This window comes from Antennarius striatus, chromosome 18, assembly GCF_040054535.1.
Source record: "Antennarius striatus isolate MH-2024 chromosome 18, ASM4005453v1, whole genome shotgun sequence".
NCBI lineage: Eukaryota > Metazoa > Chordata > Actinopteri > Lophiiformes > Antennariidae > Antennarius > Antennarius striatus.
In genome coordinates, this window is record NC_090793.1 from 16236233 (window position 1) to 16250600 (window position 14368).

Below are 14368 nucleotides of genomic sequence, written 5' to 3' on the forward strand. Positions count from 1 at the left end.
TATATGTGGCAGAATATACAAGAGAAACAGGAGAGTGCTGGAGAACACCAATAATTTTGTGAGTTCTGATGATACGACAACAAAGTTGATCATCAATTTTTGTCCTAGGGTGTACTTATGGATATCCCTGGGCTTGAACAACATGTTCATTATGGACAAACTGTGACTAGCACAGAAGTCAAATAACATAACACCTCTTGTGTTCACCTCTTGCTCACAATTCTGTGATATATCTTAGTGTCATAAGCAAAGAAATAAATCTCCAAATACATTTCAGTCCACTCATCCAAGACCTTGATCAGTTGTAGAGATGTTGACTGGACACTGATAAAGCCATAATGTTTCCCACTCAACAAATTATTCAGTTTTAGATAGTCCACACACTAATCTTGGATTAGAGATCTGTAGAAGCCTCTTGGATGAGAGGCAAAATGTCCTCAAGAAACATTCTTAAAGTCCAGTGGATTGATTTAAAAAGCTTTGGATAACCATGACATGGATAACTGAGAATCTCTATCGGCTTCAGCTGATCCACAAAACAGACAGCTGTCCGGTTTGTTTGTCAATAACAGCAGTCATCTAGTATAAAAAGTTGGTATTGGAGCTTTAAAGAGAATAAATGAATTTGGTGGCAAGTTTCTTATATATTTAATTTATGAATTGAAAAGTCTTTTAGATAGGATATGTATCCATCAAGACTGTGTGAACACAGATGTGCCAGTTTCCTTTCACTTACTGCAGCAAACAGCCCAATGAAACTAAAATGTTATTTTACAAAAGCACATAACATTGCAGTAACTTTGTTTTGCTTGGCTATGGCTTAATGTTGCAATATTGAGAACTGAGTTAACTGAGTATGCTCAAAAGTTTATAAAAAAACCCAAATATAAAATTATTTGCTGACAGAATGATGGGTTTTTGTTTGTATGTTTTGCAAAAGACTTGGAACAACTTTGGACAGTTTCTTAAACATAATGGTACTGTTATTCCGTGAGAATATCTTTCCATGCATGGTCTTTTGAGACACATTTGGGGGTCTAAACTAACTGATTGAAGCATATACTGGCTTCCCTTAGTGTTTATTAACAATGTAAAATTAATGTGATTTTCAAAACTAAATTGTAGTCAAAGTTAATTTCTTAGCATAATTTACAACCTTTTGACATCAGAGAGTCAAATATGGTCAAGTTGACATGGCCAACATTAAAAGTGGCCAACAAAAATAAGAAATAGATTTGCTCAGATGTGCTTAAGTGATTAATAGATATAGATGGGAGTCTAATTCTGGGAGTTGAGTGTATATCTACCAAATTAAGAAACCATACTTTATATTATTTCATAAATCCTTGTCTTCTATTCATCTCTTTATCCCCAAAGGTGAACCTAGTCAATGTTATGTTTTTGATGGTGACCATGTGTGTGAGGAGTTTGAACGGGGTTCCAGTGTTCAGGACTGTGTTACTTTTACACCTTTGGGCTACACAGACCAGTGGGCATCAACTGCGACTGCTTCTCACCAAGACCCCAACCACTGTTCTGCCCATGCTGCCACTGGGAAACCCTCATTTGGGAAGGTATGAAATATTAACTATAGGAATATTAAATACTTCCAGATGATAATCAATGCAATGTTAACAGCTATCTACATATCTGCACAACTTGATTGTCTGGTTGAAAAATGTCTTATTTTTTCGGCCTGCAATTTTGGCCACAGTCTATCACGATTTGTTTGGGCTTCTGCCAGCACCAGACAGCAAGAACTGACTAACTACCAACTTATATCAATAACCATTATATCTGCACTTTTTGACTGACATGAGTTTTGCTAAGCAGTATCATTGTTAATACTGCCTCTGGTCATTTGAAGCAATATTACAATGTGTTCCTTACACCTTGCAGTTATAGAATACATATCAACAAATCCTGACCTCAGCAGTTCTCTTTGAATTATAGATTGATAACTCCTAAAAAATAAACATAGCAATATTCCTTAGCAGACTGTTGTATGGTTTTCCCTCCACTGTTTGCTCTCTTTTGCCAACTCAGACCCATTCTCAGTCTCCTTTTACATTGCTTATAGTGTTTCCCTTAGGTTTACAGCTTGAAGTCCCACATTATTCTTAACAATTTATCAAAATTTTGTCCTATTAGTGAATATTCTCGTTTTCAAAAGCCTTCATATCACAGTGAGCCGGGACCGTACAAACAGACAAGGAGAGAACTTTCAACATATCATAGCTTCTTGCCTTCCTCTCAAATATAATAACACAGTATATCATTTCACGTAAGGTACCTTCAGGTTCATCGTTGTGCCTGAAATGTGTCACAATTTTAGACATGGGTTCACAAAAATTTTGAATTATTCAATAAGAGAAGATAATTGATGTCAGAGGCAGCATCGGAACTAGAAAGCCTCCTGGGGAGCTTTACACTGAAGTGTGTGTATGAGGCAAGATGCAAAAAACAAAATAAATGAAAATTCCATGAATAAAGTCAGCATGGTCGTTTTCATCCTTTATTTGCAGAATTTGGGCTGTTCTCACAAAATAGTCAAATAAAATTTATGGATTAGAAAAAAATCTATGACCCAAAGTCATTAGGACGCTTCTGGTTTTCCACCATAAAGTAAGAATGTGGAAATACCACAACTTTGAACATGTACCACTATAAATAATGGGATAGGCAGCATGCACATGAAGTATCCATCACATTAAAAGGTCTTATAAGGTATGCTTTTAAAAAGTAAAAACAGAAGTAATGTTACTATTTATTATTTAACATTGTACATTTCTCTTGTTTTGTGTGAAGCTCTGTAGGCACCAATACCTGAACTTTGGTGACTCTTGGTCCACTGATGCCTGGTTCCCTTGCACAACTCAGCTAGACACAAATGACCTAGAACATTCATTCTGGCTGAAGGTATGAGTGTACTGTATGTGGGCAAATTATGGTTTCCTCTGTGCTGAATACTTTTTAAAATGAGGCTGGAGGGCTTCCCACACAGACTGCTTGCTCAATCCGCCACCCACCCACACATTCCTAACTTTCTAACAATTGCATGAGTCATGCAGTCCGTTGATTACTATAATTACCATTTTTCCAGGTCAACTGTAAATAATGAGAATTATCTGTATATGATTGCTAAATTATGACTAACGCAGTACTTATTCTTTATTGGCATTTTGTCAAAAAATTTTTTTTGCCAGTGAATCAGATGATTCAACCGTGATCATTATTAGTTGACTCAAAAACGAGTTTCATGTGATGAACTCATCCATTAGAACTGAAAGCTTATACACTTTTACATTAATACATATACAGGACGTAACTGGGGTAATAGAGTGTAGGGTAACTGTTGACTTTATGGGAAGCATTACAACTATGTCCATCTTACTCTAAATTGTAGGGTGCTTTCTAGACGACAGTGTCTCTTTCGTCCATCTTTGCTGCTCTATCCTCATTTCCACTTTGTTGAGTGATTTATCTTTACATTCCCTGCTTCATTTATGGATGCCCTATTCATCAGGGACATCCCTGCAAGCTTTCTGGAGGGCCACCAAGTCCCTGAAACCTGTCTAACTGCCTAAAAACCTTCATGGTAACACCCGTGTCTGTCTGCTCTCCCTGAAACAGCTCTCTCTCACTTTAAGTCTCTCTCTCTCTCTCTCTCTAAAAATCCCATCCCATTCTGTTTGAAAAGTGTTCCTCAGCCATCCTATCATAAATATCACTGCCAGCTCCCTAAAAGGTGGCCATCTCGTTTAACATTCCGCGTTTGGAGGCCCTGATGCATTACCTGATAGGCCTTTAAAATGTCTTTTAAGGTGAACAATCAGAATAATTATGGACGCTCTTGATCTGTAGTGGACACACAGGTGACCATTAGAAGTCCTGTCACACAGAACCGAGGCCAGGATTAACATGGAAGTAAAACATTATAGCTCAGTCAGCACACATGAAAGATGATACAGCGATTAGTCTGGCTCCTTCCCCCAATATTCTGGCCAGTCTATGCTTGGGGAAAATACTTAACCCTAACTTGCTCCCCAGGCATCGTAAGGACTGTCCACTGCTTCTGAAGGATGCGTCACATGCAGTGAGTGAGACCTAATGAGAACGGGTTTCCCTCTTGTTATCAATTATAAAAAAAAAAAAAATACTATGAAGACATCAAGACATCATTTATTTCCACCATACCAGTGTTACAGTAATAACTTCTCTTGCTTATACAAGTTAAATGACTTTCCAAGTGAATTGATATATGTGTGTTCCTTTCTGTCCTTGACATGATTTTCTCTCTTACTGTTGGTCCAGCTGGGATTTGCCCATCCTGGAGTAGCAGCGTCTGTGAGGGTGTACCTGGCCTCAGATGGGTTGTGGTCTGGTGAGCAGTATAGGAAAACAGTCACAATCTTCCTCTCTGATACTACTGGCAAAAACCACTCATTAGGTACCTTTTGCTCATATTGACTTGCATGTATCCTAATGAAATATGATTACTCTATTATTGCTTCTAAGGTAAAATTTGAAAACACCTTAATAAAAACACAAGGTCAGAAAAAAACTTTCAATTTTATCTACTTAGGTACACATGACCTCTCATGCCATCGGAACCCGTTGGTGGTAAATGTGACCCATGACCTCTCTCAACCCTTTTTCATCACGGACTCTGTCATCCTCCTCTTCTCTTCCCCCTTGGTGGGAGTAGGAGGTGTGGCTCTCAGGACCTCCTGCCACTTCAGCACCTTCGCCCTGACGGGGTGTGCAGAGACTACGTCCTTAACACGCACACACACTAAAAGGGACCATATGAATACATCTGATAAAACAGAATATAAATTTTGAATGTTATCATTTATGTAAAGTAACATCTAAATTATATTTAAAGGTCCAATTGGTCAGTTTTTCCAGAATCATGACTGTAAATTCAACTCCCTTCTACTTCAACCCCATTGAGGATATTTTCTCAGACAGATGCAAAAGCAAGAAATATGTGGCAAAGAAGTAAAGAGTTATGCAAAATACACCTCCTTTTGCTGATTTATATATTGTGAATTTTTTTAATCGTCAAACCTTCACAAACAGATGTTGACTCATATGATGTCACTTCAGGCCACTAGAGGCTTTACACAGCATTTTTTCACCTATACAGTAGTATTTTATATGACGCTCCTGAAAGGATGTGGGCAAAAAGAATCAGTTTCTGTTGTGCATTGGATGCATTGTCTCGGGCACCAAAATTTTCCTGTGACCATGAGAAACTTTCTTGTTCCTGTGGGACAGTTTCTGATGTGCATTAAGTAGTTTGCCAAGTGTATAACAAACTTCTAGATTGTTATTGTCTGTATTCCTTTCAGTCCTTCATAATGCTACGGTCTAAAACTGTAAATTTATCTTAATATGTAGAATCTGAGGAGTTTAGAGCTTATAGTGCACAATTCCATGCTATTTGTTCCCGAAGCAGGTATTCTTTTATCTGATGGACTTTCTTATCCAGAAACAATGATCACTTTTGACTGCTTGCCTCTTCTCCCTTCTTCCCTCTCTTCATCCCTGCAATAGCTGTTTGCGGCAACCCTGTCAGATGGACAGCTGTAGTCCTCCCCAGTTAGAGCATGCGTCCGTCAGGTAGGTCTTTCTAGAATAAAACATTAACCACTGTGACAGCAGAAAAAACAATCATCTATATATCAATGTTTTTTTCTGTAGGTGTACAGGAGGAGGGGAGGCCTCTCACTGCTCTGTGCAGTGTCACCGTGGCTTTAGTATCACTGTCCTTAATGGTAGGGAGACCTCAAACCACCAGGTACACTGAATACCGCATCGTATGTTGCATCAGAGATGCAAAGGCATCTCTAATTCTTTTAGACCTTTCCACCTCATGCAGTAAAAAGACCCCTCCCGTCTCTATCTCCCCTCACTGGTCTTTCATCTTCTTCAGATAGAAATCGATCTGGAGTGTTTCCATGGTTCATGGGATCGTGTTGTCAACTGCCGGCCTGTAGACTGTGGCCTGCCAGATCAGTCTCATGTCTACCATGCAATCTTCAGTTGCCCTGAGGGAACCACCTTTGACAAACAATGCTCCTTCACTTGTGGGTCACCAGCTATATTACAGGGTTAGTTATGTGTCGCTTATGTGTTCTCTTCTTGTCTGTTAATTCTAGTCTTCTCTCAATTTGTCTTTCTATATACTGTTGTTTTACCTAGTAAAAAGTTCTAATTTATAATCTTGACCAAAAGGCCCCTGTAAGACAATGTACAAATGCACATGAGCACATGTTAAAATATGAAAGTACAAACAAATAAATGAAGACAAAATTAAATACACATAACATGAAGAACATAAATTTACAAGATTTCAATAAAAGACGGTGGATATGCTGTGCTAGTGTTTCATGAAGGAGAAATGCCCTGGGATATTTGTTTCTCTTGTTTGTGTTTTGTTTAAATGTTCAAAGACTGAGGGATTTATCAAGGATAATCATTACCATATGTAGCCTCCGATATACAAGGAAGGCGCCATCCTTCATATGCATCCATTTTCAAAGCAGAGCATACATGGGCCTTGAGAAAGGCTTGAAAATATTGAGGCACACCAATGCTTGGTGAAGTCCAGTTTGATCACAGGGAATACATTATTTAGTTAGTTTTTATTTTGTCACTCAACCAGCAAATAGGATCAGCAAAGGTAAAAGCCCATCCACTCATTAAAAAACAAAATTACAACTCCCTCCCAGCTTTAGAAGAAAGTCATGACTATGTGAATCATCTTTTGCTGTTTCTACATTCTATTTTAAACTGACACAAAAAAATATTTCTGTGCTCACAGTGGCCAGAAGACGAATTACACAATTTGCAGTTTCATTCAGGCATTGGCAAATTGTTAAAGAGAGGAGGTCGACTGTCACAATGAAATAGAATTATTTCTGAGCACTGAATTACTGACTAATACTGTATGGCTTCTGGTTTTATGATCCGTTCCAGGGTGAAATATATTCATTCTTTATTTCCCCTTATCTGATTGAATGAATCAGATAAATGAATCATTGTGGCCCAACCACAATGAATTTAGTGTTAAGTGTTTTTGAAGATTATTCTACAAAGAAAACAGCTGTGACTGTGGTCACTCTACATACCGTATTATACACACTAAATCAGTTGATCAAATCAAGTCCTTTCAAAGTTGATAATACTTTACAACAAATATATTCAAATATGTTTTTTTTTTACACTGCATAGTCGAGTTTGGGAAACATACCTTCCTCTGTCTATCTACACCTAAACATCTTATCAATTACAAATTGTCCCCTCCCACCCTTTTCGTCAGGTGACAGTGACAGGTTGGTGTGTTTGGAGGATGGCCTGTGGTCTTTTCCAGAGGCCTACTGCAAAATTGAGTGTCCAGATGTTCCTCACATACCTGATGCTCAGCTGCTAACAGAGGAGTGCCTGACCTCCGGACACGATGTTGGTTCTGTCTGCCATTACAAATGTAACCCCGGCTTCTATGTAGTGGGAAGTATCAAGAAAAAGACACCAAGGTAAGATCTTACTGAATAAGGGGGACAGCTAATGGACTTTATTGGAATTTAAAATTACACGGTCTCATATAAGTAGTCAATGATATGGAAAATATTGTGTAATCTTCTCTCTACCTTTGAATGACTTTTCTGACATCTAATATTATCTAATGTTATATTATATTAGACTAGCAATTTCATTCAAATTATTTCCATTTACGACTATGATATAAATACTGCAACAACAATGACATAATATATTAGAAAATTAGAAGACGCACTGAAACAAAGTATATTTAATCATGCATGGTTTAACTATGCATGATTAAGAGGAACTATGCATGGAAGAGGAAATTTATTTTCCAAGATTCCCCTTTGATTTTGAAATTTTATGCAACAGTATAACATTGCATAACATGGATGCCCAAACCCCAAGAACAATATATCACTGCATACAGTTTTAAAAAGCAATTTGTGGTTCGTCACTGTAAAAGGGTATTATGTTCGGAACAAGCTCACATTAAAGTCCAATAAAAAGTGTACTACACACAGGGCCTCGTCTTTACCATGCCAATTGTATTCATTGTGTAGCTGCTCATTAGATGAGGACTGATGAGACACAGCCTCTGGGGTGAGTTTACAACCTGCTGCATATGTAAACAGTAACATATTTACACTTTTCACTACTTTAGGAAAACATGATGTTGAGTTCATGCTCTATATAATGTTTTTTTTCTTGCAATATAATGAATTCTGATTAAATTTGAGTTTATCATAAACTGAATTTGACCATTTTATTAAAGCAGTAAAAAATATTATTCTGCATGACAGACAAATTCCAATATGTTGGAAAATGTCTTATTTGAAAGATCTATTTACAGTTGGATTTCCTTTAGAGTCTTTCCTTCTCAAATACATATATAAAACATTTTAACAAACCCTGATGCTTTATTAGTCAAACATGTGATGGTGAACAGCAGCAGCTATTAAAGAGATTTAAACAGGATTTTTATTTGTACCTTTGACATGTGTATCCACATAAATGTGCATAATGTACAACACACTGTTTCATTTACATATGACGTAACGTGAACATCTTTTACTGTAGAATGGACAATATGGGTGTACTCTATTAATTCATCTTCAGCTGCTTATCTGAAACACGGGCCACGGGTATGCTGGAGCATCTCCCAGCTGACTATGGGCGAGAGGCTGGGTACGAGAAGTCAGCTCAACATCGGGCCCAACAAAAAATCAATCATGCTCACACACGCAATTTAATTTCTGACAAACTTCATACTGGCCACAAATGGATTTGTGTATGTCGTGTTGTGTCTAGGAAGTACTTTGGGTTGGAGTGCCAGGAGGGAGGCCAGTGGGAGGAGACTTACTGTGAGCCAATGAAATGCCCAGACCTACCTGATGTGTTCCAGGGAATGTATACTTGTACCAATGGCCTGTACTATGATAGCCTGTGCACCTTGCATTGCCCAGATCCGACAGAAAATGTAAGATATCAATAGCTGTCTAAATAAAAATGAATTAAATGAAGTATATCTATTCATCACATCGCTATCATCAGTACAATCAAGCAATCAACCCGAGTTTTTATCTAGTGTTTGATGCTAAAAACACTAGAGCACACTCTTTGTAATTTGCAAAGTGCAAATTAGTCTGTACCTGTGCTTTTAGCTGCAATCATACATTCCCCTAACTTTGTCATTAACACGTTGCTTTAGTGCTTTTGTATGTTTCTCCTAAATGAAGCATGTGACTGCTGTGTGAAATTTACAAAAATGTACATTTTCACTCTCGCAATATATGTATATTTTTAAAAAGTCACAATTCTTCCAATTTCTAGATGCCATTACACAATTGAAGTCATATTAAGTATGAACTGTAATGAGACAGGACATGCTTTTTTTATGGAGGGTGTGAAAATTCATGATTGGTTCTATGCATGCCTGTACCTGTACGTAGATTTAATTATTTGTCCATATACCTACTCAACATTCATTCATTTTCCGAGCAGCTTTTTCTGTCTTCACAGGTCACGGGGGGTTGCTGGAGACAGTATTGTTAAGTGTAAACCACACACTGATGATGACCATACTGAATTTTATTATGGGTTCGCATCCAGAGGGAAATTCGCTGCACAAAGGATGGCAGATGGACAGCAGACTTCAAAATGTGTTCCAAAATTCAAGGATCATGTTCTCCTCCTCTTCATCTCAACTCTGTAGAGTACAGCTGTGAGCAGGGGAGGGATGTTGGTGAGTGTGAAGAAACAAGGTGTGACATTACTCTGAACAGGCACAGTAGTCATGAAAGTATAGCATATCATTGTCAATAGTTTTTCTTCCCTTTTGAGATCCCTAGATGTAAGGTCGAGTCGTTGACCAGTTCATTGCTTCCGAGTCGTGCCCAGATTCACAGAAACTTTATTGGATGATATTACATGCATATCAATAATATCACTTCAATGTTGGGTCTGTAGCTGATAAAATACCCAAATTTCTGACAATGTAACATTGAGAAAAATTATTCTTAAATTGTTGTTTTGAAAAATGTTTTTGAAAATAGGACATTTAAGCTTGAATATATGTGACAGATACAATTGAGCATTGAAGAAGTCTTGTATGATTTTGCAGGATTTGTTTGCCACCCAACATGCCTTGTGGATCTGGACATGGATCTGCTTGACCCTGTTGTCCTGCCCAATGACACCACAACGGATTCTTTAAAGCACTGGATGCTACCCATTAAAGTACAGGTGAGACTTCCTGTTATGCAATAGTCTTTTATTTTGCAGTTTCAGACTTGAATAAGCAGAATCTAAGCTTATATAAACACCAACATTGTATTTAACTCCATAAATTTAAAAAAAAGAAAGAGGTATGGTAAGTATTGGTATGCATTCTGTATCCACTTCTTGACCTTAGAGAGTACCTTCTCTGAAAAGGTTCCTGAAAACTCACTTCTAAGAACTACAGTCCTATTTCTGGCTACAATAAAGAGTGGAGTTCCTAAAACTAGGCTCTTACGACTACAAAATGGATTCTTCTGTTCAAAATACCTGATGGCGTGATCATATTGGCACTGTCCCCAGAATTCTTGTCGACACACATGATTGTGTGACCTTACACTGATGAGCTTGCATGCAATCATGGATCAGAGTTATGAGAAAATCTTTGAATGCATTTATAAATATAGGCTACATCAAGTACTAGACAGTCTCTGATTACTTTAAATATCTACAGCTCAAATTTAAGTACTCTGCCTTTGAAGTGGGAGTCCAACATTAGAACTGAAATTCCACAAAAAAATTGATTGATTGACAGATGATTGCTGATGCGAGTCATTGCTTCCACATGGTCGGGCAACCGTTCATCTTTGGTAGCTGTTTTCTCTCAGGCATATATCATCAGCATGCGTCAGAAGATCAACCAGAAGACGTGATTCGAGATTTGTGTAAAGATGTTTCATATATTTGACTGAAAGCAAGATAGTATCCTTTCATTTATCAGTGATAACCTATATAAATTTCACCTGCACTAGCACTGAATGTCTTTCTATTTTGCCTGGTATAAGAAATCCAATATCATATTTATATAATAATCACGACCATTAAAGGAAATCTGAATCTGAAATCAAATTCTCATCACATCTCCTCTCATTTATCAGTGTTTTTGCGCAACTTGGAATAGAAACAATGGAAAAAATAAAATCTCTAACATAATAATTGTATACAGTACAGGTCACCATGAACAGAGCTGGAGTGTCGTTTTTTTCCTTTATAGTTTGGTTATGTTATCCAATACTGGATGCAAGCAATCCTTTGTGTTAACTATGAAACTGCTCCAGTTTCATCTTACGTTTGGGAGGTCAGCCAGTCAGCGAACAAATTAATCCATCCATGTCAGGTCAAATAGTTGGAAGTTTTGCCGATACTTTCTCCATACTTCCAACTCTTGTCTGTGATTACAAGGCATTGTGTGATCTCAACTCCTTCAGAAATGTCTCACAAGCTGGGTCAGACTGGATAACAAATCTGCTTTCTCTGTCCATATTTGTTGGTCAGCAATCTGCTCACCACCTCATGAATTGCGGGGGTAAAATAACCCACAGAGCACCACCCACACTAGATCAACCTGAGCTGAATGAAAGTTATTTCACAAAAAGTTTTTCAAGTTTAACAAGCACTGCAAAAAGGCAAATAAAACTTGAAACTGTCAAACTATGCTGTATGTCCAAGAAAATAATGGGCTATCTGTGATTCCTGTAATTGGATAAAATGTTGATTTTAAACAGTTCGTAAAAGTAGAAGGCTGTGTGTTGGTGAATCATTGGAAAGAGCGTGTCACTCGAGACTCTCAGAGGTGACTGTTTCATTCCTCTGCGCAGGAGCACTCTCAGTAAGTCAGCCTGGTCAGTGAGGAGCGCTGGTTGAACTCATTACCTGAGGAGGTTAAACCTCCTACAACATACAGTCTTCACTAAAAACTTGAAAATGTGGCTTATCGACACCTATAGCTGCCAACACTAAAGCCTGTTGTGATGTTTTGATGTCGTGATCAAATGTTATGTTGATATGTATGATGTCTTATTCTTGTTTAATTGTATAGCAAGTGTTTGAATATGTCTATTTTTACTATATTGTAGATATATTTTACTGCTTTTTATACATCATGGCCAGGGAACTACAGATGAAAACTAGCCTTCTGGCTAATTCTGGCTTTTTGTTACCATATATAATCATGTGTTTTATGAAATTGCATTTGGAGATACTTAGTCATTTTAAAGAAATTATATATATATATATATATATATATATATATAATTTATATATATATAAAACAATGTTTCTATTTTAACTGACAATACAGTCAGCTTGCAAATTTTTTGTGAGTGTAGTGCTGTTTTCCATGGCAACTTCTGTGGATATCCATTTCCTGTGAATGTGTTGCTCAACAATTGCCCCTTTGCTTAATTTCCAGAGAATTGTCTGCACAGGGATGATGAAATGGTATCCTGACCCTCAACACATTCATTGCATCCAATCATGTGAGGTAAGCCAAACCTGCATGGAATACATGAGTACATGCAGAGACTTTTCATCCAGACATCACTGGTGTCATTGATTTTAGGAAGAAAGTCTGTTTTTGTCGTGACCCACAATTTTTTCCTCCAATATGGGCGCTGAGAGTATCTACTTAAGGTGTAACAGATCTGGTTCATTTTTGTCCAGTGAAAAGGCAAAGAAAAGAAAAAAAGCCTCAAAAACATTTAGTTGGTAATGGCCTAATGTATCCTTTATTACATCTCAAAGCATTAGGTCGAAGCATTTTGGTATCACTTACTTACATTGAGTGAGCATTGATGTACTGACTGTGAATGAAGTGCTTTGTTGGTCCTGCTTAACCAAACCATAGTGTACCCATTTTTGCTAACATTAGGAGAAAGCGTTAATCTGTTCTTAGATAACGTATTCATGCATGTGATTAAGTTTTTAAGCCTTGAGGTCAGGAGGACCCGAGTATGGATTTCCTCCTGATATTAGGATGGAAATTAAAAGGAGATATTTTATGAATGTCAAGATATGGAATACCTAATTCCTAAAACACTTACACCCTTTCTGGGCATAACTGCATCAAATTTATTGCCTGGCCAACTATTCCAACAATATTAAACATAACGTAAAAAGTGTTCTATCCCTGTTGTCATCACTACAAGATACCAGAGCCAGTGTGCAATGTGCTTCACATTTTGTGATGACATATCTCAGGCAGAAATTTATATTCTCACATTTCGACCTTAAAAGAATTTTTTTTCAAATCTTTCCAAAGTACCTTCTTTTCAATTGTCTTGACATTGCCAAAAAATTGTTGCACCTGCCAAACCAAAGGGATTGTCCAATAAAGAAAGTAAATTAATCACTAGATTAGATTTAGATTATCTATGTTGGCAAAATACTTAAAAATTCTTTCCGCCTAGTTTAAAATCAATTCTGTGTGTGAACTGGAAATTGTTTTACAAAGGGTGATAAGATAAGTACTGGTTACTACTTAATGGCAAAAAAATTAAAATGTTATATGAAACATTAGCAGGATGCAAACTGTTCAATGAATGAGGTGAATGCATGATATATTTTTTGATCATGAACGATTTGGTAAAAAGTGGTAGCACAATCACAGCAAATTGAAATTTAAGAATTCTTTAAAGAGATTTTGATTAATGGCTGTATAAAGATACAGAGGATAATGGTTCCTCATGATGAAGTGAGGGTTACTCATGTCATGCTAACCCCTTATGAGAGCAAATCCAATCCATATGACACATAAAAATAGGACAATAAACATCATGGATCTCACCCAACCACCAAACAATCAATTTCATTGCACAATACTGTATGCACAGCTGACAGACAACTGAGTGTCAGGTTGCTCTCCAAGGTCCTGATCTTGGTGTTTCACTTTTTCTATTAACCAAAAGGGCAACATTACCATGACTGAAAGGTCAATTTAATAAGAGGGGAAGAGCTGCTGTGTAGATAATCCAGTCAGCAAGTTAACAATTTTTACCTTGATTTCAACCAAATAAATACCAAATATCTATCTATCTATGTAAGTTGTTTGCTGAACTGACTAACTTTGACGAAACACAGGACAGCAGCAGAATTTCTTTGGAAGCTAATGTAAAAGACTGCTGAAAGGCACATCAATATCAAGCCAGTATTTCATGTTTCTATTGGCCGAGAGTGGGTTAGTTAGTTCTGCCTGCTGGGGTGGCACTCCGTGTTTTAAGACAAGAAAAAACTTAATTTTGGCCTGTCGCATCAGGGGTGG

At 37.3% G+C, this 14368-nt stretch overlaps 1 protein-coding gene across 4 annotated transcripts in view; it reads left to right on the plus strand.

Annotated features, from left to right (window-relative positions):
- Positions 1–14368, plus strand: part of pappa2 (pappalysin 2) — a 62808-nt gene that overhangs the window by 39563 nt on the left and 8877 nt on the right. The window contains exons 14-25 of one of the 4 annotated variants that reach the window (XM_068341547.1): positions 1378–1574; positions 2809–2919; positions 4315–4450; positions 4586–4760; positions 5563–5628; positions 5710–5806; positions 5942–6119; positions 7331–7544; positions 8863–9031; positions 9664–9796; positions 10175–10296; positions 12521–12592. In XM_068341547.1, the coding sequence (XP_068197648.1) occupies positions 1378–1574; positions 2809–2919; positions 4315–4450; positions 4586–4760; positions 5563–5628; positions 5710–5806; positions 5942–6119; positions 7331–7544; positions 8863–9031; positions 9664–9796; positions 10175–10296; positions 12521–12592 (1670 nt within the window). Of the gene's footprint in view, positions 1–1377; positions 1575–2808; positions 2920–4314; positions 4451–4585; positions 4761–5562; positions 5629–5709; positions 5807–5941; positions 6120–7330; positions 7545–8862; positions 9032–9555; positions 9797–10174; positions 10297–12520; positions 12593–14368 lie in introns of those variants that run through there. The other 3 variants (XM_068341549.1, XM_068341548.1, XR_011038876.1) reach the window with 3 other exon arrangements.